Here is a 24,747-nt window from a genome sequence, read left to right on the forward strand (position 1 = left end):
GCATTAGCAAACAAAGCTAGCGCATCTGTTGCCAATTTTAACAGGTCATTTCCATTTTGAAGCACGGGATATGATCTAGGCATTTGTCGATCATAGTAGTCAATGCACACGTTCCCTTAAAGATGGATGTCTGCACCTTTTGCAGTCTAACATCTTGCGATCGAATTGCTGGAGTTATTAAAGGATCCCATATTGACTGGTTTACTCGGACTTTTGTCAACGATTCACAGTTCTCTGGTCTGTGATACTTATTCAGTTTTTCCTGAAGTTTCTCTTCCAGCAGGCCCTCTTTGACCATGGCATTAACCACATTGGCCAGCTCTGCATGAACTCTTGGACCCGTTTCCTCTTTGTTTAGCTCTTGCTTTAAGCTATTAAGCACTTCAAAATTTGCTTCATTAGAAAGCGTTTCCTGAGCCCCGGCTGAATCAGTTAGCTTTGTCACAGCTTCCTCCATGCTTGTAGTTTTAGTATCTTTCTTCTTCTTTGCAGGGGGCTCGCCGTTGATCTCGTGGTCATTCGTGGTCTGATGAGTTTCCTCCTGTTCTACACCTGATATGTCTTCGTACTGTATTTCCAATTCTCACTGGAACAGTTTAAAAGACTCTGCAATAGTCTTAGATAAATTGTGAGACATGTGGGCAAATCCTTGTTTCAACGAAGCGGTCAACTCTTGTAGGTCAGTTTTGGCGCCAACGGCGCCATCAACAACTGCAACATTCGCTTCGATATGTTCGGCTGTAGAAGTCGCATTTCTCCGTTTTAAGTTGTCTTTCTTGCCCTTAGGCTCAACATTAGTCGAATTATCACTTTACAGACAACAACAACAATCTTTAGAAATCAAATTAGGTGCTGACTTCAGTTCGCTTTCAAAGGCGGCAACACGCTGAGTTTGCGGAGGTGCAGTACTATCTCATGTGAGCCCTCAGTGCGGTGACGGAATAGAATTAATAAATGCTTGATATGAAAACAAGACTTGGAGAATATTACTTATTAGATATGTGTACTGCACATGTACAGTTTATTTGATCTTTAAACTAATTTAAAAATGATCAAGCACTACTGGGAGAGTTGCATGGCAGACATGTATGAAAAACATTTAGAAAATATGTGAAACACTATGACGTGACTGAAGTATGTACATTTCGAAAATAAAAAACTGCATTTAAGAAAAATTCAGTATATTAAAATGTTTTAAGTCTTTCTGAATTGATATGAACATTAAAGACACTTTGGGGAAAGAAACATTGTGATGTTATTGAAAAGAAAATTAAACAGATATAAAGTATTTCAACTCTTTATGAAGTGTTGGACCAACTCTCCTATTTGCACATTGTCGCCTTTGCTGACTACACATAGATGCCCTATATCTAATATCTAGCATTTGAAAGAAGTTTGACACTTCCTCTGCCCTCCATCCTAATGGCCTGCTAAGCAGTGTCTCCTCTTCCTGGTCTGATTCATCTGACGACATCAGGCTAGGATGTAAGCTTTCATACAGTCTGGTATTCTTTTCTTCTTCTGATACACCTTTCAGTCTTTTCTTCAGTTTCTAAAAAAATAAGAAAGAGAAATGAGCACTAAATCCAATAACTGCTTTCCAACATAACACCTTCCTTCATTGTACCTCTGAATGAACACAACATGTCTTCATCAAAATGATTATGTGTAAATATTAGTTTGCATGCTGCTAAATTGCCCAGCAGACGAAGTCTGCATGCTTCCCAGGATGGCACCTGAAGGACTAACAAGATTCTTCCTCATGTAAAGGCAATTGAGATGTTTTTAAAAAAAGACAAAATTGTCCATATTGTGTATACATAATAGAGACCCTTACTCTTTTGATTCTCTGTCTCCTTTTCTGCTCTTTCTGATACTGTTCATAGGTTTCATTGTCCAACTGACGCCTCCTTTTTTTTATTGGAACAGTAGTTTTGAGAAATTGCATCTAGAAGAAAAATATTATTTGTTCAGCTCTTGAAAACGTTCAACAGCTATTCCAACTCTATATTACTCTGACTTGAACTTACAGTTAATAAAATAACAAGCTAAAATCCAATCATGGGGGCAAGGGCACTTAAATCTTTGGTCAAGTCGAAGACATTTTGCCATTAATTTTGTATTCATGGAGGGGAAAATATCAGTCCAAATATTTAAAAAGATATTACCCATGAAGGACCTTCAAAGATGGAGGAAAAAATGGCAAGGAAAAAGAATTGGGAAGGGGGGAGAACCCACACAGAAAGGGAGAATAGAGAAACTCCGAGTGCTGTGATTGGTTGATTTAGAGGTACTGAACTGCCTGCTAAAACTGGAAAGGGTTTTGTGGAGAAAAAGGTCTGGCTTCAGTTGTTGTAGATAAAGCTATCCACCAGACAAGTCAATATCACTATCCAGAGGATAGGTATTTACAAAACATACTACACAAATATGCTGACCCACAAATCGAAGGGGAAAAACCTTGGCCCATAACTTACAGTACGTATAATTTACAGTGAGTAATGAGAAAAAAATGACAACATACCTAGAATTCGCCTCTCGGTACAGAGAGAATCGTTTTTAATTTGTTCAATTTCTTTAACCTCCTTTAAAATGGTGGTAACTACAGTCTGATTGGGTGGTTCATTCTCCCTGTTAGAAAAATAGTTAAATTATCATTCAACAGTTACTGAACTCACAATAAAAATGCCATGGGCATCCCTGGTGAAGATCTTCATAAAGATCTTTAAGGATCCTAAAATAGATCTTAAAAAATATCCTCAAAATTCCTTGCCAAGATCCTTAAAGATTCTCCAGGAGCTTGCCAGATCCTAGAGGATCCTCAAAATTCTTGCCAAAGATCCTCAAGGATCTTCAAGGATTTTAAAAGACCTTTTGAGGATCTTGTTAAGATCTTTGTAGATCTTTACTACTCTTACTAAAGATCTTTAATTAAGGATCTTCAATAAGTAATGTTATTCATATATTGAATACTACAGTAACAATATGTGCTCGATAAAGGTACAGTAAAAACCTGCACACAAGAACCAAGTTTTTCCACACTAGGCTAAGAAGGTTCTTATCGAATGGTGCTGAACTGGAAAATTAGGCTAAAGACTGTACTAAGGTTCTCAAACAGGTTCTTATTTTGAAAATAGAATAAAATAATGAGGCATTTGTCATTGGTGGGTGTGGCCTATTTGTGCCATTTGTGAAGTTTGTACAAAGCTTTGCAAGATAAACAGAACAAAAACAACATTTAAACAATGGTACTGTGTTGCTGCTGGGACAAACATGTTTCTGGTAGAGCCTTTTATTTATTAAACTTGTGTATTCAGTGTTTGACTGAATTTTTCAAAATAAGAACACAATTCAAAGTTGTAGGCTAAAACAGGTTCTTATTTAAAGGGGTCTAAATGAACTGTCTTAGCCTAACAGGTTTCTTAAAAGTTCTTATAGGTGGGTTTTTACTGTAACTTGTGTTTTGTTTTTGTCGTTGCATACTGCCTAAGGAAAGCTCAGCTTACAGTAATAGAGTAACTACAAACATTTTTTTTAATTTGTACCTGAGCTGAGCTTTTTTCCCTAGAACGATTTATGCATTAAAAATTGTCCCCAAAACACTTTACTCGCCTGTCTGGCAAGTGAAGGATAGAATAATAACACTACCCTGACCACAGAATCTGTCAACCCCAGGCAAATGCACAAACAGAGACAAAAAATTTGGGATACCAAAAATGCAAATTTTTTGTAAACGACAAACAACATTTTTTGGTGAAGTGCGAACAGGCCCTAAACAAAACTTACTTCTTCTCTGTGTTCCACGAGAGTCCCAGCTGATCCATTTTGGACTGGATATAGTGCTGGAAATGATCAACAATAGAGAGCAATAAGTTAAATTTAAGATTAAAGATTATAAAGCCTACTTAAAGTTGATTATAGATGATATGAATAAACAACTGATACTTTAATTTAAAGACCCTCCAAAGCTTTCCCTTTGAAAACTACATGTACTGGTCACTCAGACAAATTGGGAATTTGGCGGTAAGACATTGACAAAGTAAAGGTTTGACAAACAGCAAACTAGCCCTGTAAAGAACAACAAACTGTATGTTGGAGGGAATGTCGGTCGTTTCACCTACGACCAAACCCTCTACGTCCAGGGTCGATTCCCCTACGTCTGATATGTAAGTTATGCCTACACGTTAATTGCCCTTTCACCTACTGTGACTATCATAAATGTAAAACAATAAGATCTAGTTTGATGCAAAGTTGACGACTACCTTCTACAGAAGAGAATCTGGTATCAAAAGATAGCATGCACAGCAAAGTGTATCCTAATGCACTAGTCAGTGGGAAGCCCCGTAGCCCAGGGAATAGTGGGGCATTAGACCAGGCCTGCCTTCTAAATGAAGCAAATTTCCTCCTACATGGCAGCCTTGTACGTCAAAAACCAAACGTTTCTCCCCTACCCCCACAATGCTGACCATATTTAATATACTTCAAGAATTTTTATCTCTGCAGTAATTGCTTGAATTCTCTGTCTTTGTTATTCTCTTGACGCACGATTTTGGAGTTAATACACTTAAAACTTTAAAATGTGTATATCTATAAAAACCGCTTCAAAAAACTGTAATAAATTTCGCTGAAAACGCAGCCTTGTCAGGCATGTTCCGCCATCTTGGATTCAAGATACTCTGTCGAGGGATTTTTCATTTCCTAGAAGAACTTCGTGGAGTTCCAGCATCACTACTGCTTCCCTCGGCAAGACTTGAGTCACAACCAACTATTTTACTTTCAAGAGCAGCAACCCTCTCGTCCATGGCTTTAAATCCCCTCTCCATGGTAGCCTGAATCCATGCCAAGGTCTGAAATACCGCATCAGAAAAATCGCTTTGGTTCCCTTCCATGATTCTTAACAAGGCGTTGATGTCAGTCAACTGGTTTGCTACTGCCGATTGATCACTCTTTTCCAACTTCTCCTGGACATCTTTCAGTTTATTCAGAACCAACCTGAATTCCGACGTATTGGTGTTCCGCATAGCTGCCATTTCTTGCTCGATCAATGGAACGTTCAGCTAAAATTCAGCGAGAAGTGATGTGCGATGCGGTCACACTGTTATCAAGAATCTTCAAAGACCCAAGTGGTTTTCCCGTGGTCCTTGTAGACAATTTGTTCACGTAACTAAAACAAGCGTTGTGATTGGTCCATTTATGTTATTGGTTGTCATTTTTAGAGCTCTAAGTATTTTTGGCCATCATCTTGGATTACACCATTTTTCACACATTTCTCTAACTCTGGATCATTTACGTGTTGCTTTTGGAAAACATTACAATGCCGAAAAGAAGTTCTCTGCGAAAGTTTGAAAGAAGAAAGAGACGCTGAATTCAGTGTTTGCAATGTGGAAACAGCTACTCTTATTCTGAATCAAGATCGCATGTTTGCCCAGAAATAAGTGCATCTCCTGACGAGGGTTTCAATGCTTCATTGGCGAAAGAGATCAAAATCGACTGTGCACATGCGAACGTAAACTCTGAAACAGAAAGCGAGGATCCTAGTTCATGCCATGAGAAGGACGTGGAAGGAGCTGATGTTGATCATGATGAATCTCACTGTGAATCAGGACGGTTACTGTCCCCAGAGATCCGCAGGAGACTTAGAGAGAGGTTAAGGAACCGCTTTAATGAAGAAGACCTGGACTATATCGAGGATGATGAAGACGATTTAACAGACAATGCTGAGTGGAGTCCTGTGGACACTGATGATTCAGTGAACGAGAAGTGGAATGACCCTTCAGAGGGCCATGATCTTGAGGATTTTGACCAGGAAGAAGAAGGGGAAAATGTCAAGGAGAATTCGACACCCTCAGATAAATGTGGAGCCCTTATTTTTTGGCTTTTATTGCTTTTATTATCTTGGCAGTCTGGATTTTCTGTACAGACACAGCTGTTGAAATCCTTCTTAAATTTCTGAGCCGGTTTCTATGGTTAGTTGGAACATTTGATGGGAACAGTTGCTTTGCTGAGCTTGGTAAACGTTCACCAAACACCCTTTACAAGCTGAGGAAACATCTTGGACTGTTAAACAATGATAACTTCATAAAGTATGTTGTCTGCCCTAAGTGCAAAAATCTGTATGACTATAAAGAATGCATGCAGAAGCGCTGCGGAAGAGAAGTGTCAGCCCGTTGCAAGTTTGTGCCATCGTCAAATCACCCACGTAGAAGTAGACGAGGTGAGACTGTTTCCTTAGTGTACAAAAAATAATGTTCTTGTAGCTTGATTAACTCTAGCAGGGTATATAGTGTAACTTACCAGGGCATCAGCCAGGATTTTGGGTACACCATATACAGGGGGTTTCAAATTACATGTAGGTAGGTACAGTATTTTGCGAAGAAATATGGGTAGAATACTCAATAGATATTGAATTGTAAGTTAAAATCCCTTTCATGTAGAGCAATTTTTTCCTTTATGGCAATGTCCTAATTTTGTGTATATTGGGTAATTATTTTCAGGTATATCAGTATAGCAGTTCCCCTGGGTTGACCCTGACTTACATATGTACAGTGTACTCTATTTACTTGAAAAAGTGCTTATTAAATTTTCCCACGTTTTGATGCGACACTTACTCAAGGGCAGCGCCTATTTGAGGGCAAAATTTTGAGCTCTGATTTTCAACCAAAGGCTGTTTACTTTGTGTAAGTTTTGGATTTCACGGTCTGCCATTACTCACATTCAAACTGACTGACTGGACCTCAGTGGGTTGGATCTAGGGAAAAGTAACGTCATTCACTCGATAGCTTAAAATTTCAGCGTGTAAACGTAGTTTATTATGTATGCAAAAGAGGAGTTAAAAATTCTGAAAGCGTGAAACTCACATGCTGCATATCAATTCAGTCATGTACAAATTCATTGCATTCTTATACTAGTGAGCTTTTCTCGTCATTTTCTCCTCAATCCAGCTCTCTCAAGATTTTAAAGTTAGTAATGGCAGACCATTAAATAGGAAAATTCCAGTTAAAATAAAAAGTTGTCTTTTTGAAATTAAGGCTTAAAACTTGGGTCACATAGTGTTTAGTTAAAGTTGGAACTCAGATTTGAAAAAAAAAAAGATAAAACTTAATCTGTGAGTAAAATGAGAAGGATGTGATGTTTATCATGTCACAAGCGTGGAAAATGATGAATATTTCTCTCTCCCACACTTATGACATGATGAATAGATATAATGTTCCCAGGGTTCTTACAGATAATTTTTGAGGGAAAAAAAAGGGAACTGTGTTTAAAAACAAAAATGGAAAAGGGCTGGTCTGGAATATTTTCCAACAAGTACAGTGTAACAATAAATTGCTAAAATGCTGAGTGAAATCACCATTCTTGCTACCTAGCCAAATCTCATCTAAATTTTAATTATTCGTCAAAATGTTCAATCTCTCCACCCTTAACCCTTGACATTACTGTCAAGTCTCTGCATTTCACATAGACAATACTGTAGCAATGAACATAATCTTGGTATATCATGGTACAGTGCAACATTGTCATTTTGGTTCCCAGTCATTTGGCAAGCTTTGTATCGATCAAGTATTAACTTTTCAGATTGTGTAATAGGGAAATGATTTACAACCGTGAGTCTGAAGGAAAGAGAAATATAATGAAATAAAAAAGTATTGATTTTTTGAAAATATAAAAGTATACTTCACAGTTCCTCTGACTGTTTTCTTAATTTATCAACATTTTATTGCTTAGGTCTTTGTGATGAATTACTCCTGAAGACTGTTCGCACTGGAACAAAGACTTTTCTTTATCCATAGATGGTGTATCCTTATAACTCTGTTATAAGGTCTTTGCAACAACTCCTTGGTACACCTGGATTTTGGATGAAGTGCCAGGAATGGAGAGAGCAGATCTTCCCTGGCAATGTCAAAACAGACATATATCAAGAAAACGTCTGGAAGGAGCTTTCGTAAGCTGGGTTTCTTTTTCACAGTAACAGCCTGGCTGTTATGCTTAATGTTGGCTGGTTTAGGCCATACAAGCATTCTCCTGGATCTGTTGGAGTAGTCTATCTTGTCCTACTTAATCTGTCTCGCCACGAAAGGTACAAACTGAGAATATTATTGTTGTTGGCCTTTTACCTTGGCCTTCAGAACCAAAACCAACTGTGAACACTTTTGTTGAACCACTTGTCAAGGAGTTGCAGACACTCTGGGCCTGTAAAGAGCGTTTTGCTGTTCATGGTAGTTTCTTTAAACGGGCAATCAAAGTGGGGCTAATATGTGTTTGATCAGATATCCCTGCTACACGGAAAATTGTAGGAGTCCTTTGACACATGACATCACAGGGATGTTCTCGATGTAAGAAAGATTTTTCGTCCAGACAAGGACTTAATTTCAGTGATTTCGATCGTGAAAGTTGGCCCCCTAGAAACTCCTGAGAAGTGCTCAGCGAAAAGGACACTGGGTGAAAGTAGCCCTGCAGCTCAACAGAAACTTTGTTCTCAGTTAGGCGCCAGATATTCAGTTTTGCAAGAACTAGAATACTTTCACTGTATACGTTACTTTGTGGTGGACCAAATGCATAATCTGTATCTCGGGACAGCCAAGCAAATGATGAAGAATGTATGGCTGAATGAGAAAAATGACTTCATAAGCGATGAAGACTTTCAAAGAATTCAAGAACTGGTTGATGACAGTGCCACAAGATATTGGGTGCATACCTGGAAAGATTTCCTGTTCTTTTGAGGATTCACTGCAGATCAGTGGAAAAACTGGACAGTATTTATTCAATATTTGCTCTCAAAGGACTTCTGCCTGATAATCACCTGGAGTGTTGGCGTCATTTTGTCCTTGCGTGCAAGACACTGGGCAAGAGAGTCCTGACAGATGATGATATTGAAATAGGGGACTCGTATTTGATGAAATTTTGCACAATGTTCGAGAAACTATATGGACAGGAACTGGTCACTCCTAACATGCATTTACATGGACACATAAAGGAGTGCCTACTAGATTATGGTCCATTTCATGCCTTTGGGTGCTTTAGTTTTGAAAGATTTAATGGTATCCTGGGCTCTTTCCACACAAATTCAGCTGATGAAAAAGTTTTTAATGCAAAGTAAAATTAAAGACTTCAAGTAGTCTGAGATGTACCAGGACACTTTTAAGGAGTTTTTTGACAATTGCCAAGGTTCAGGGTCAGTCAAGGATACTCAGGAGCCAATAGAGCAATACCTTAGTCTTCCGGAACACAGAGAAGTATCAGTTGGTGATTTGCATTCCTGCAGTTGGACAGTGGACAAAAATAATTGTATCTGTGCAACCTCTTCACCTAAAGATGCTGCACTTGACAGTGAGGATTTAAATGTGCTGAAATCAGTGTATAAGAAATTTTTGGACCTTGATTAGACAACCACTATTGAAATGCCCTTTACTATTGCACAATTCAAATCCATTGGATCAGAGCTATATGGATCACTGCAAAGCCAGACCGCAAGAAATTCCTTTGTTGTAGCAAACTGGGCAGGATCTGAAGGGTCACTGGCCTGCGACACAGGATCTGACAATATTATACCAGGACAAGTGTTAACATTATTCCGGCACTGTGTAAAGATCAAATCAACATTGCCTAATTCATCAGAACGCAGATGCCTATTTTACATGGCACGGGTCAACTGGTATTCTGTACATCCTGAACGCTATTCATATGGACTCCCAGTGGCAATCTGGTGTAACATGTTTGATGTATTTGGACCTGCCTGCTTCATGCCAGTTCAGAGAATCAAATCTCATTGTGCGTTGGGAGAAACAATTTATAAGAGAGAAACTGTTATTGCAGTGACAAGATGACTTGAGATTAGTGTTTTGATATACAGTGAGACCTCTATTAAGCAAACCCCCAATTAAGGGGACATCCTTTATTAAGCAGACACTAAGTTTGGTCCCAAAATCAGTGTCTCTAAATTTTATTTTGGTAATGTTTGTTAAAAACTTCTATTAAGCAGACTTGCATTGCAGTATTAATAGCATACTTGATGAAGGCGATTGATCAGTGATTAGTCCATGCATGCACATTTAGCTTTAAATTAAGATTCAATTTTTCTGTTATCCATACGACTGTCATCCACAATTTAAATTTGTAAAAAAGTCACTACCAAATATTGTTGAGGCTTTATAGACCTCCTAGAAAAGCCCTGAGAGTGTCTGTTTAATAGAGTTTTCACTGCTAGTTTTTAATTGGCCATTACATCATGATAGTCCACCTTTCTTTCTTTTGAAGCTTTAGTAAAATGCAAATAACTCTCTTTAAAATGCTGGATGTTGTTTTAGAATTACAACAAGTTTCCACTGTTATACACCTGAGTGAAGAAAGATTTCTAGAAAAAAAGGTAATCCAGAAATGATACAACTCAATGGTTTTCTAGAATACTTATGATCTCTGTTCTCATTTGTCTTCTTAGAGACCATACCATTTAATTAAATAGTTGGAACATCTGTGATCATCAATAATTGTCACAATGAACATGAATCTTAATGAAGCACACAGCAGTGGCTCAGTTGTCCCATAATTTCTTGTGCAGAATGTTTGTTGGGTGTTTGCCCACCCATCCCATCCTTTCAAAAAATGGTCCAATTTTGTTAACTGATTCACAAAGCGTATTTAACTGGCAAAAAGCACCAAATAGTCTAGGGTGACACATGTGGCCCAATTTCAGATTGTTTGACGGTGAATTTTACCTAAGGCAAATAATTGTTTTGGTATTATATCAAGAACTTGCACATTAATAATGAACCAAAATATGGAAACCCACACGGTTGCAATTTAATGCATGTACACCAATTCAATGGAAATAAACAATACGAAAACGAACACTTATTGTTTGTGTCTTTATGGACAGATGTATGTTCCTTAAAAAATCAGCAACTCGGTTCTGAAGAGAAATAAATTTAGGTCCGTTCCAAGTCGTGGCTAGGCTGGCAATCTACAAAACCGCTGTGTTTACGGTTCTTGTAAAATAGTGCCTTACAAAAACATGTTTGGTTCAAAGGTGTTTGTATTCATTTTCCAAACTTCCCAGTGCTTTGAATATCCTGGCATTGGGGTGATGTGATTCCAGTAAAACAAAAATTCCTTTCTCAAACTGTCCGCCATGTTGTCCATGCCATGTGTCGTACTTACCTGGGATGGCTTAGTAACCAAACCCTCAGGAAAACTTTAGAAACCGGAGGTAACGGAAGTGTTCGGTAGTGTTACACAATGAAGGAAACCGTACGAAGGAAACAGTGGCTGGTAATAGAGTCTAAGTAAACTGCTGATGAAGACCAAGTTTCATGGTGTTAACTGTGACTAACTCCAGCGGGAAAATGTCAACCATTGTTAATGCATAGAGATGGTTATGAAACTCAACACGTCTTTTTGTTTCATTTTTGGCCTTGACAGTGCACAAAACAAACCCTTTTTCGAGAATATAACCAATCAGATCTTTCGATTAAATTCTGCTTAACTAATTTGCGAATCCATGCAAAGCAAAAACAATAAATTGTGCACTGTCACAGTCAATTCAACATTAATTGCGACAACGTTGTTGTCGTTTTTGAAGGTTGTGAGGTTTAAGAGCAAATGTTACCAAAAATCAAACATTTTCAAAATTTCGTGGCAACAGCTCAAAAATCAACTCGGCCCATAATCTCATTTTAGGTAGACCTTAATGTAAAACAAAACACTGCATAGTTCATTTTACTAAGTATCGATTAGTTTTCGAGAAAATCGATAATCACTGAATTTTGTGAAAACGCCGCCTTTTCAATGTGAAATTTAGAGCGATTAACGACGCCTCGCGTTACAAAGTAAAACACTCTAGAGCAATAAAATCTACCACATATTGTTGACCGATGTCAAAAAATACCGTTAAAGCAATATTTATCAATTCTCGGCTATTTCCTTTTAAAATCTAATTTAATTTGCCCGAGCTATTTTTATAGAGAAAACTTATCTAAAATTAGCCTATTATTTAAGCTCGTGGTACTGCATATAATTCGTTGAAAACCTAGCGTTTAAAAGTCAAAGAGTTGTTCTTTTAGAGTGCCAAAGGATTTTTTGGGGAAATGATTCAGAGCGAAGAAATTGATTTTTAAAGTTGGATAAATTTCGGTGTTTCAACTTGTCCCAAACGTGACACAACACTGCACGCACACTACACTTGACAGAAGCACCTAAAAAGTTAAGCAGAATACATTAAGTCGAGGTCTATTTTAACGTACAGAATCTAACCTTTTTGTCTTCAAATCAATGAGGAAGAAAACTGTATTTCTGCAGGTCTCGTTTGGTTCGTGAACCAATCGTTGAAAATAATTTCCCATGACATGATAGCGGCATGGTGGCGTTGTTTGTTTTGCATGCTTTGGATGTTGGTTTATGTTGTTCGTTTTCACTGCCTCCATTTTCCTCAAAAATGGTATCGGAGTGCCTTTCATAAGTCCGGGTCGTAAGTCTTCTTTGCCGAAACATTAGTTTTGAACTGAGCAGTAAACCAAAGCGGAACCAAGAGACCTCAAGTCAAAAACATATGTTATCACGTGGGTGTTGTGAAATACCGCTTCATTCAAGTGAAATCTACCCGAGGAAACAAAAAAAAATTGCGGCGTTGCCCTGGGGAAAAACCTTGTGAAATGATAAAAACGCCGTCTCTATCACTTTTTTTTCAAATAAATTTAATTCAGAATGTCAGTACTAACGGGTGTCAGTTTTTGTTTGTTTTGAGCGAACGGAGAGAATTTGTTTGCAGTCCAAAAGTAGAATCTTCATTTTGTAACAGCTTTAGTGAAACGTTTGTAAACACAGCGAGTTGCGACGCGTGATCATTGCGTGAATATGGAGGTGTGCTGTTCTTTTAAGTCTATCATAGGAGGAATGTGTGGATTTGACACGAGAGACAGGAAAAAAGAAACACAAATTATCCCTTTACTGGCCTGTTCAAAAGCAATTTCGAACCACACAGCCAGCCTGGGGTTTTCCGGTCCAATGGACGAAGTTGACCTTATCCTCAGCAGAGCAGCACTATTTACTCAACCTGCAAACATAAATTCTATGACCATTTGTCCATTACATCGCGAAAAGCTTGGTTTGGGCTGGAGGCGAGGATCCACTGCGAGGTGTAGAGTTCCAGAGGCATTGTCCAATCATGACAGAAGAGGGAAAAAGTGGCCAAAATGTGACCGAGGAATCGGGAAAATTGATTCACAAATAATTTTAAAGAAAACTGGAGTATTTCTTCAAATAGGCTCGGGTAAGTTTGCATTTTGCAAACTTTGTTTCACTGTAGTGACCTCTCTTCGTTTCCTTAAAAATATTGACTTTGAGTTAAGCCTTTGACTTTAATTTTCTTAGGTATTTGCGCATCTTGTCGGAAAACCCTCAGGCTGCTTGTAGCAGAAGAAAAAGAGTCGTCAGCCATAGTAAGTTCGACTTCTCATTCCACTGACGCCAGTGTGTTAATGCAGATGGAAAACTTGAATCTGGTAAGCTTTGATCCACATTACGCTATTTATAGTCAGCTTGCCTTCGGTCATCCTGTTAAGTAATAGGCAAAACACACCATGCAAGTCCTCCCTATTCAATCTGTTTGTCTCCATAATGGACTAATCACATCAATTTTTTTCCTCAAAATGCGTAGAATAATAGGCTGGTTCCCGCAGATTTTCCCTGAGACTAGATACAAGAGAAATATACTACGAAAAAATCTCTGCTACCGGCTTTCGTAATACAAAAGTCAGTTTTATGTTCATATTGGATTTTGACATGTTTTAATCAGGATACTCTCTCTAAACTATAACTCAGAAAGAAAGATAACTGTGAGGAGACTGGAACGAATGATTGGTTTCTGTAGTTAACCACGCTTCGTTAAATTGTAATAGATGTTTAAATCTATTGTAATCTCTCCCCCCTTTTCCCTTGCTGTATTTTTTCTCCTTCATTTAAATTTTCCTTCTTATTCTCTTCTTTTTCATTTGTTTTGTGGTTTAGAAAGAGAAGGATGAGGGGGAGGAGTTGAAAGAAGAAGAAGAGGAAAGTGAAATCTCTTTCACCCCAATAACAAGTCCTATACTAGAAAGTAGTCTCCTCTATGAACCATCTTTTGCTGAAGAGATAACTGTAACGCCAAGGGAGAAGTTGAACAAATTCCTGATTTCAAGAGATATTAGTCCAATTCGCCATTCCCTGGAAACACCATGGGCAGAAGCTTCCGAGCGGACAAAAAGGCCTTATGCTAGAAAGGTACGGCAAGTTGTTAATGCATGCTTGGATGAGATTGTTCCTGGGGAAACTGAGACTTTATTGTCTTCACTGGTTAAATCAGAGCTTGACGAAAGTGCTATTGACTCCTCTCTGATGGAATGTTTGGCCGAATGTTATAACAACGCAGACCATTGGAGCTCTCGAAGGCAGATTTTGTCCATCATGGCGGATAAGGTGAATTTCAAACATTTGCAAAGATGGATACCTAATTTGTCCAGGTATCGTTTTAACATAGCTAGACATCATTTATTACTCCACGCTAGAGGTGCGAACGTACAATCTGTTAAAGGCACAAGAATGTACATTGCACCAGAGAAACTCGATCATTTTTTGTCGTTCATCAACAGTACCCACATAATTCAAGACTTGCCTTTTGGCGAGAAAACTCTGAAACTGTCCACAAATACGGAAATAAAGGTTCCCAATGTTGTTCGAAGTTTGATCCCTGAGCACATTGTCCTTCAGTATCTAAGCTACTGTAGTGATGTGAGCTTCGTACCAATGAGTCGCAGCACGCTATTGAAAGTTCTCAGTGTATGTTCCGCATCTACGAGGAAATCTCTGCAAGGTTTGGACTATGTTTCAGCTGCCGGCACCAAAGCTTTTGACGAACTAGAAGAAGTGATAGACAAGCTTGGAGATGATTATGGAAAGGGTTTCACGTGGGCTAAGGTGCAGAAAGAGAAACTTCATCTAGCGAAACGCTACTTAAAAGGTGACTATAAGGTAAGATTGCTTCTGTCTAAGATATTTTAGTTTTCTTGTTTTTGCTTCTATGGTTAGTGCACATTAAAGGGATAATAAACCATAAAGGATTTAACAGACTAGTAAAATTGTGCAAAGATAGACATATTCGATATATTCGTGATGATGAAACACTGCGTTTCTTGGCACTATGGGTGCTTGAATTTGTGGCCGAAAAAACTGTGATAGATAATGCGTAGAATTACTTTTTATATTGTCGTGTCCCGGAAAAGCATGTTAGAAATGAAGTAGAAAAGGATATTGTAGAATCTATGAGCATTTGATGTAGAGCCAAAGTTACCTGTGTATACGTTTTTCTTAATGCCAGATTGGTATATTGTGCTTTCATGTTCAGTTATTGATATATGCTAAATAGCTTTTTGTGTTTCTAAGGTTCACGTATCTAAAGAATCGAAGGTCGCAGATCATTGTCGGACATATGCCCTCAGCTATCCTCAAGATAACGATTACATCACAGTCTGTATTCATGAACACGATTCAAAATGCGACAGATGCGAACTTCTCCCAACATTATTCCATGAAATCAAGTCAGTTATTGGCAGTGTTAACTGTAGCGCTGAAGAACGAGACGAGATGGAGTATGAAATCTCACAGTCAATTCAGAGCATTGAAGCTTGGAAGGCCCATCTCCTTCGCGCTGTAAATCAGGATGCCGCAAGACATGAAATTCTGGAAAATCTTGATCCACAGGCAGTGTTAGTGGTGATGGACTGGGCAATGAAGTTTCTGCCGAGAAAATTTCGAGAAAGTCAAAGCGACTGGTTCGGAAAACGTGGCATACCCTGGCATATCAGTGTAGCATTGATGAAGAATGCAAATGATGAAACTGAATTGTTTACTTTCGTTCATGCCTTCGAAAGCTGTAACCAGGATAGCGTCACTGTACTCGCCATTATTGATGACGTCTTTCGTCAACTTAAGGAAATCATGCCAGAAGTCAACTCTGTTTATATGCGGAGCGATAACGCAGGATGCTATCATTGCGCATTTACATTACTTTCAGTCTACCATGTTGCTAGCGAGCATGCAATTGAACTAAAGCGTTTTGACTTTTCCGATCCCCAAGGCGGAAAAGGATCTTGTGACCGTAAGGCCGCGACAATTAAAAGTCACATGCGCACCCATCTCAATTCTGGCAACGACATAGAGACAGCCTCTCAAATGATGACGGCCATTGAGTCATCTGGCGGAATTTCTGGTGTCCGGGTGACGGTGAGCGGGCCACAACCTGCTGCAAAGTCCACTCCAGTAAAATGGGAGGGCATTAGTTTCATTAACAACATTGCATACACCCAGGAAGGTTTGCATGTTTGGAGGGCTTATGGAATTGGCTCTGGCAAATTTGTACCCTGGAGCAACCTCCGCCAACACGTTGGGAGTCTTCCTCGGCTAAACAAACAGAAACTGAGTTCTAGTGCTGAAGTATCTTTCCAAACTGCCAAAGCCAGGAGTAAACCAAAGCAAACACTGGTTTTAGAAGAGCCCCCACAGAACAGAAATAACAGTGACGACGATGAAAGCTGTAATGACGAAGGAAGCAATCTGTTTTTCTGTCCAGAAGAGGGATGTGTCAAGTCCTTTCTACAATACTCATCGCTAGAAAAACATCTGGACTGTGGTAAACACAAGTATGCCCTGGAACAGGAAACACTGTACGACAAGGCAATGACCATGTACGCCACGAAACTGGAGCGTGGTGCTGGCGTCCTACCAGAAATAGTTGATGAAGGTGCATCTAAGTCAGTGGAGGATGATGGCTCCGTGCTACCAATGGGATGGGCTCTTAAGTCAGCAGGAGTACAAAGAAAGAATCTCACGGTGGGGCAGAAAAACTATCTGACTGAAGTCTTTCAAGTTGGAGAACGCACTGGGCAAAAGGCAGATCCAACGAGCGTCTCAAAGGCAATGCGAAGAGTAAAGCATAGTGATGGCTTTAATATCTTCGACAAGTGCGACTATCTCACACCACTACAAATAGCAGGATTTTTTTCTCGCTTGTCAGCAAAGAAAACTTATAGTGTGGAAAAATCCAGTGAGGAGGAAGAACTAGAAAGGAATGAGCTGATAACAGAGAAGGCAATCGAAGAAATGTCCAACGAAGTAACGAAAGCATTAGCTCTTCAGCATCCCATCATGTACGAAACATACAACATCTGTGAGATCGTAGGTTAGTCTAGGCTGGCGAAGTTTTCGATACGAACACTGCAGAACATCTGTGCAGCCTTAGAACTGGATGTAGCATCGATGACTGGCAAGCGCAAGCAGCCGTATATGGAAATTATTGAAGGCATTGTGGCCAGGTGTGGCTGTAAAACTAGTTAAGGCTGACTAGAATATGTAGAGATTAACCTGCGAAATAGTCAGTGATGTCGAGAATGTCTTACTTGAGGTAAACTGAAATTGACGCTATGTGTGTCGTCTGTAGAACATTTTAGAGATACTCTTTTACGAGTGACAACTGATGGGGGTTGTAAATTGTCTCGTCAAAATTATCCTGGTAGATTTTACGATGGAATCCAGGGAAAAGCCAACAAAAGGAAAAGTGTTATATGAAATGTAACAAGTTGTTATAAATTAGTTAAGTCTGTGGAGAGAAAAGGAATCACAGCCACGCCCACAAACGGAAAATCTTGTACGTATTCAAGTAGATTTAAAGATTACTCAGAATTTTAAAAGGGGGATGATCTAATGTAAAATTTTTTCAAGCTATCCTATGACTAACAATTTTAAGGCCAATCATAAGGAATCTTCTAATTCCATTTTTAAAATCATTTTTAACTGCATCACGAGGTCAACCAAGCCCTATTTTATCGAGAAATCCTTCGAGTTGAACCGCCCACTGGACAGAGAGCAAACCGTTCTCCTTTTGTAGGTCTACAGTGGCAAATAATACTCTTCTTGTAAAAAGAGTTAGAGGAATGGTAAGAAGTCATATGCGTCTCGTCCTGACGAAAACTTTAGTTAGAGCGGGACTGGCACTAGTCAATGAACACCAGTCTCACCTGCAAATTGTAACGATTCGGGAACCATTCCGAACTGATTTCGCATAGACTTTTTAGGGTCAATGCCTTGATACAGAAAAACTAGAGCTACATGTTTAGAAAGTGATGAGGATCATTAGTCACAATTTTCGAACACTGGAGGTGGGAGGGCGTAGTCGATCACGTGGCCAAGTAATTTGCATTTCTTTTTTCAATTTTTTAAAGTTTACTTTACTTTACTCAGGGCGTACCCAATCGATGAAAATCGATGATCGGAAAAGCAATCGATCAATCGATGCCAATCGATGTATGTTAGTTAATTGGCATCGATTGGTATCGGCCAATCGATGACCAATCGATAATCACACAAAAGTGTTCATGAATCATCGATTGTCATCGATTGGGGTTTCATATTTTCTCTAATCAAAAAGATTACTTCAATGTATCACATCAAAAATCGAAGTTATTTCGTACGCCATTTTGTCCATCTGTCAATTTTAACTACGCAATGGTTGCGTCGTACCTAGATCCGATGCAAAACTTTTAATTTATTTTTCTTAGTATTCCAACAGGTCTCTGCCCACACGCTGAGAACATGGAATTGTCAGTAATACCAGTCAGTTCTATCCAGAATTCTGAGAATTACACCGAGCTGAGATTGCGTGTGACGTAGAACAGCTAGCGTACAACACAGTCAAAATACAACAATCAGCTCAACAATGTGTTGCTTTGGAAGTTTTAAATCATAAACATAACTGTAATTAAACACAATAAAACATGAATAAAATAAATTCACAAATGATTACGCATGTTTTGTATTTTAGCTCTTTATTCATTCCAGTTCATTCTCAGTTCAGCGTCAGCTGCATTACAGATCTGGTTTAACTAGTATCCACTTCCAGCGCGTACTGCCCTGGTGTATACGCCTTGGTTCTCTCCAAGCGGCGGTGATTTTGAAACCAGGTGGATACCTGTAGAAGAAAAAAAACAATATGCTTTAGTTATTATGAAATTATTCCCATTATTAGCATAAATCCTACTTTTTTCAGTTTTTTTTTTACACTCTGCGCAACAGTGACCCTGGCCGCAACTACAATAGGCACTGGCGTGGTGCAAGCACGCACAGACACTTGGGTAACACCAACTCACCCACGTGTAGGGAAGGTGTAGCTGATTTTTCAGTCATGACTTCAATAAGAATTTCCCTTCTGGTTATCCTTTTTCTGCCGATTTTGAATACCTTTGGTGCACCTCACACGAGCCTTAATACTATCCTGAAGCAGCTTAATTGTTTGGGATGTTCGATTTCTTCGCCAGACAACTTTGAAAGCAGTTTAAGATGCGATGCTTGTCAAGTGACTCTAAGTTATCCGCAGAAAACCCATAAAGCTGTTTGGATGCTAAAACGGCATTCAAGGGAGGCGGTTCATCAAGTGAAAGCTGGTTGGATACTTGACAATGAAAACAATATGAAACGATCCAAGCCGAGAGGTAAATTTTACTAATTTTAGCACTCATTTTACGTTTATAAAACATCATAATACCTGGTCTTTTTCGAGGCCCAGTGACGACGTCAGACGCTCGATCATCAAGCTTGTCGACAGCCCTTTTGACGCTTTATATACCGTGTCCATTGCTGCCAGCTCCATTTTGTCAAACGTCTTCCTCTTTTTTGGTCCACTGTTTGGATCTGTTTGAGCGGTTTGGGCTGTGTCTGTGCTCTGCACAGCCTGCAGGCTCAGCTCGCCCTTACCTTTACTTCTCGCTGACGGTGGAGAAAACCAGAGAAAATCAGAGAAAACACATGCAAAAAAACCCAGAATTAACGAAGTTAATATGTGTAATATTCAGGATATTTCAGGGTTTTTTTGGGGGGTGTGGCATTTCCTATTTCACACGTTTTACTTTGCGGTTATTTACTTTTTCTGGTTTTTATTAAAAAACCCCAGGACATAGCAGTGATGTGGTCACAACATCGCCTTAGTAATTCAGTAAAATAACTATACTCACCTTTCCTTTCTAGCAGGTTTTTTTGTTCGTCCTCACTCGCCAAAAACTTTTCCATGGCTTCCCACGGTTCTCTTCCAGCGCCGGATGGGAAAGTAGAGGGCGGGTTATTCAACAGTGTGGGTAACGTGCCCTGCGAGCGTCGGACGATTTCTTTTGCAAAAAATGCAACTGAGATGGTCGGGTGTTTTTGAATGAAACCTCTTACGGCCTTTGCGATCGTAGATGGAGTTTCTGTTTCAGCCACCTCTCCCTCGCCTGCTAGATTTAAACAGATTTAAAGAATGAAGTGATTGATCGGATTTTAATAAACTGAAAAACGGCTACACATTTTAGCTTGCTTTGAAAGTGCTGTTGGACTTTATAACCTGATTGAACTTACCATCGAAAACCTTGCCGCCACATCCTTCTACAAATTGGAGCACTTTCTCCTTTTCCGAGGCCGGTATTTCCACAGTGATCTGCAAAAAACGTGACGGTTATTAATAAGTTTTTGCCGGTTTCGCCATGAATGAATGTGATGAATCAGTTCAGTTCAATGATTGATTGTGAGTACCAGACTGACCTTCAGCTTAGCAGATTCTTCGCTTGGTTCAACTTGAACGATTTCGTTATTATTCACAGTGACTGTATTATTAGCCATAATGACCTTGACACAAAACAGCAGTAAAACAGAAATACGTTCGCAGAATACCGAATTTGTTTTGACCGCTCGACTGATGAAATCTGACGAACTGGAAAGAACCTGAAAGAACAGCTGACGGCATCCAACACCACGTGTTTCCTGAGCGTTTCCTGCGAAAACAATGAATTAAAACGCATCCGCGGTGAAGCATGACATGACACTGCATGACAGGCATACAGACAGACAGACTAAACGAAAAGGGTTTTGAAAGTGTTTACAAGGGCTTTCAAGGGTTTACAATCGTTTTTAAAGTGTTTGGTGTTAAGGGTTTCAAATGCCCGTTCCCCCCCCCCCCCCCTCCCGGGTTCAAATGGCCAGTCGAGTGAGTGAGTAAGTGAGTCACAGGGATAACAACCTTGCTGATTCTGAACACGTCGTGACTTTCATCAGCTGCTTTGATTTGCCTGCGGGGAAGTTGAGCAGAAAAATACTTGATCCAGTTGATCAAATTATTGTTCTCAACAGGATGCAGAGATATGACAGACTTTTTTTCCAAAACGAGCAAAGGAACCTCTTCAAAGTCTTCCTCATCAGGAGTACATGTCTTACCAACAACAAGACCAGACCAAGAGAGGACCTTAGTATCATCACTGTTGGCAAGCGACAATATTGACAAGGTTAGTTCAATACCTGTTTATTATTGTTATTATACAGTGAATTATTCGTTCATTAAGAACAGTTTAACTCAGTATTTCTTAGTTTTAATAATGACCTCCATTGGGTCAGTAGTAATGTTATACAGTACTACTCTTCTCCAGTCTTCTCAGTACCCAACAGCACAGCTCGTAATTTCGCCCACCTTATTTTGATCTGATAATTTTAACTTTTAGATCGAGTCAAGGACAAAAGTTCAAATTGAAAAAGAACTTGGAACAAGACTCGGACGGTCCATTGCAAAGTCCAGTACATCTACAACAACGCAACCCAAACCTGATAAAACTACTTCGGACATTTCTGTAGAGGAAATAGTGAGGGATAATGTTGACAAATTCCAACGGGAACAATTGGCCATGGCAAGAAGTGTACAAAAAGTAATTTTGTCGTCTACTCTAGCATCCGTCAGAACCGCGGCAACTATTGGTCCCGAAATTCTAACTACTTTAAGTACAGAGGTAGAAAAGTTCGAAGAAAAAGCTTTACGACAAGTCAAGATCGTTCTCGAAATGTCACAAATATCATCAAGGGAGGCAACGGGATCAAAAGCTGTACAATGTCTGTTGCAAGACATGGTTGAGTATTCCGCACTTCTTGATATGTATCGCGCAAAAGTACGAGATATGCAGACACAGTTAAGAGATAAAGAAATTGCGCTTGAAGAACTTAAGGCACTAACGGAACAAAACAATATTAATCGTGCTGTTCCTGACATAGCTATTAAAATTGCTGCTATGATGGAAAATCCTGATAAAGACTGTTTAGTATTGGCTTCCTTACTTAAGAACTTGATTCACAATCGAGGCACGCCAGTTAAGCGATGGAGCGATGAGACGAAATCCCTCTTTGCAACCATTCTTGACTATGGAGGTCCAGCGTTGGCCAAAATCGTTAAGGATAAAATTGGTGGTCCCAGTTTAAACACGATGTACCGCACAGCAAGGTGTAACTATGCCATTCCTATTAAGTTAGAGGAAAACGCCATGAAACTAGCCGCATCATTTTACAAGAAAATTGGCTATAATGGCGTTTTCCAGCTGGCGATCGACGCAACTGCGGTCATTCCCACCCTGCGCGTTAAAGGTAATAAGTTGATAGGTTTGGCAACAGAAAGTGAGTGTGTCCTCACTACTGCTCAAGACATTATAGATGTAGTGAAGGCTGAAAGTAACGAAAGGGCTAAACAAGCTGATGCATTTTTGCTGGCACCACTGCAAGATCACGTACCGTCGTTTGTTTTGGCTATCAGCCCTGTTTATAAGGGTCAAGACCACGCCCTTGTGAACCACTGGTTCAATCAAGTCGCTTTGTGGGGATACTGTAACGGTATGAAAGTAGTTGGATTAGGAGCGGATGGTGATTCCAAAGTCCGTAAATATTATGTCGATCGCTTCAAAAAACGGGAAGAGGACAGAAACGATATCGTCAGTCTTCATTATAACTCCTTTGAGTTCAACGTTGTAGTTGAAGACTATCAGAACATGGATATTGATACTTTCGTACCAACCCTCATGTTCCCAGATTGGCGACATCTAATAAAAAAATGGCGCAACCAACTACTGAACGTTAAACGCATTCTCATTATTGGCGAAGGTACCGCTCAAATAGAACATGTAATAAAGGTGCTTGAAAAGGACAGAATAAGATCAAGCCTATGGAAAAGTGACGTTTTCGTGAAAGACAAGCAGAACGTCAATGCGGCCATGAGAATTTTACGGAAAGAAGTCAGGGTTTGTATGAAAGAGTGGAGTGATAAGGAAACTCTTGCGACAAGAGCATACTTGCAAATGGGGCAGTATTTGCTAGAGGCGTATACGGAGAGGGAATTGACTGTGCAACAACTCGCAAAGCTTGCCTGGGCACCTGTGACATTCCTTCGATATTGGCGAGCCTGGTTAAAAATTGAAGGATACGATGCTCATCAAAACTTTATTTCACAGCAAACGTTTGATGATACAATTCTGGCGGGACATAGCCTCATTCTATCAATGAAGATGTTTTCGGTGTATTTTCCGAATCATGTGTTTCATCCTTGGACATTTGGTTCGCAAAAGTGCGAGGAATTATTTGGAAAGTTGCGATGTTTCTGTCGAGGGAAGCCTAATTTATCCTTGCTAGACATGATAGATTTCTCAGGAAGAGTGCAAAAATTAGAAGAACTGAAATTGGGAGTAGAAAAAGAGGCTCAAGACATGCAACTGCCGCAATGGCCACAAAACATCGACGATGAACTTAAGGCGGGCATGATAATGGCAGAGAAAGATGTTCTGAAGACGTTAGAGCTTATAGGTATGTTGCCAGCTTTAGTCAAAGGAAACATCCTTAAATTAGAGGGCGATGACATTATCAATATAAATACTCCCGAGTTTGGAACGTTTGCCATATGGGACGCACCTGATGAGAATGAGGTAATATCTAGTGAGGATCTATTTGATTTAGACAATGAGGTGCTTTTAACTGCCATTGAAGATCATGGAAGCAATCATTTTAGTGCGTTGGTAGATTTGGCCGCGACAGCCTCTTTAGACACTGATCAGGATGAGGAAGACAAAGATGACGATGAAGACAGTCCTACACATTGTTCATTCTATAATGAAAGGAAGTGCAAGTACCTAGATAAATCGTTTATCCCTCCCAAAAACACTCACTGGGTGGGATGCAGTTATCCTACTTGCAAAGATTGGTATCACGAACAGTGTCTCTCTCTGCAATTCGCAACAGACAAGGAAAGAGACGAGTATACACTTATCTGCCCCAAACATACCAACATCAGGGAACATTTTCGTGACAAATTGGTAGCTTTAGAGTCAGACAAGCATTCACTGGTGGACGAAAACGTTATTCTCGAGCCCCTGCCAAAACGCCTTCGGGTTGACCAAAAAACCAAAAGCGCAGAACGTCAAACCGATTACTCTATTCGTCCAAATTATGTAGAGCATGAAGGGCAACATTACCATATGGCAGAATTTCTGTCATTGCAGGAAGGTAAAGTATACCGTCCTGCCACATAACGACTTGCACGATGGATGGAGTCGGCGAGAAACGATTTTTATGAAAAAATCGGAAATCTCATGAACCGTCAACGCGTCGAAACTGGTACTTACATCAACGACATCGTTGCATTGTGGATTCCATCAGAAGGATTACAAGTTGCCCATATTGTCAGGATTGTAAGATCACCGTCTCTAAAATCAAACTTTCCAGTTTTTGAATGGCGATCAGATTCCAAAAAAAGAGAAAAAGTTACCATTTGCTTTAGGGTGTTAAACTATGAGAAAAAAGACTCTCTTGGGTGGGAGTTGGAAACTACTCCCACCTATCGTTGGTCTGAAGTTCATACCATCCTCAAAGTAGTGGGAAAGGTTAGTGGTTCACAGCCTAAATGGC

General features: G+C 39.6%; 1 protein-coding gene and 3 pseudogenes across 1 annotated transcript; 1 reads left to right on the plus strand and 3 right to left on the minus strand.

Annotated features, from left to right (window-relative positions):
* LOC138001456 (uncharacterized) overlaps positions 1-1,086 on the minus strand; it is a 1,446-nt pseudogene extending 360 nt beyond the window's left edge.
* A 184-nt stretch (positions 1,087-1,270) lies between these two features.
* On the minus strand, positions 1,271-5,030 carry LOC138001457 (uncharacterized; annotated as a pseudogene).
* Positions 5,031-5,314: 284 nt separating this feature from the next.
* Positions 5,315-9,821, plus strand: LOC138001458 (uncharacterized; annotated as a pseudogene).
* Positions 9,822-18,895: 9,074 nt separating this feature from the next.
* On the minus strand, positions 18,896-20,664 carry LOC138001459 (one cut domain family member 3-like). Its single transcript, XM_068848079.1, has 5 exons — positions 20,587-20,664; positions 20,404-20,482; positions 20,025-20,282; positions 19,559-19,779; positions 18,896-18,985 (listed from the first exon to the last, which is right to left on the minus strand). Exons 1-5 carry the CDS (start codon positions 20,662-20,664, stop codon positions 18,896-18,898), a joined length of 726 nt encoding a protein of 241 aa, XP_068704180.1.
* Between the last annotated feature and the right edge of the window lie 4,083 nt (positions 20,665-24,747).

The sequence above is a fragment of the Montipora foliosa genome, chromosome 4 (genome assembly GCF_036669935.1).
Source record: "Montipora foliosa isolate CH-2021 chromosome 4, ASM3666993v2, whole genome shotgun sequence".
In the NCBI taxonomy this organism is placed as follows: domain Eukaryota; kingdom Metazoa; phylum Cnidaria; class Anthozoa; order Scleractinia; family Acroporidae; genus Montipora; species Montipora foliosa.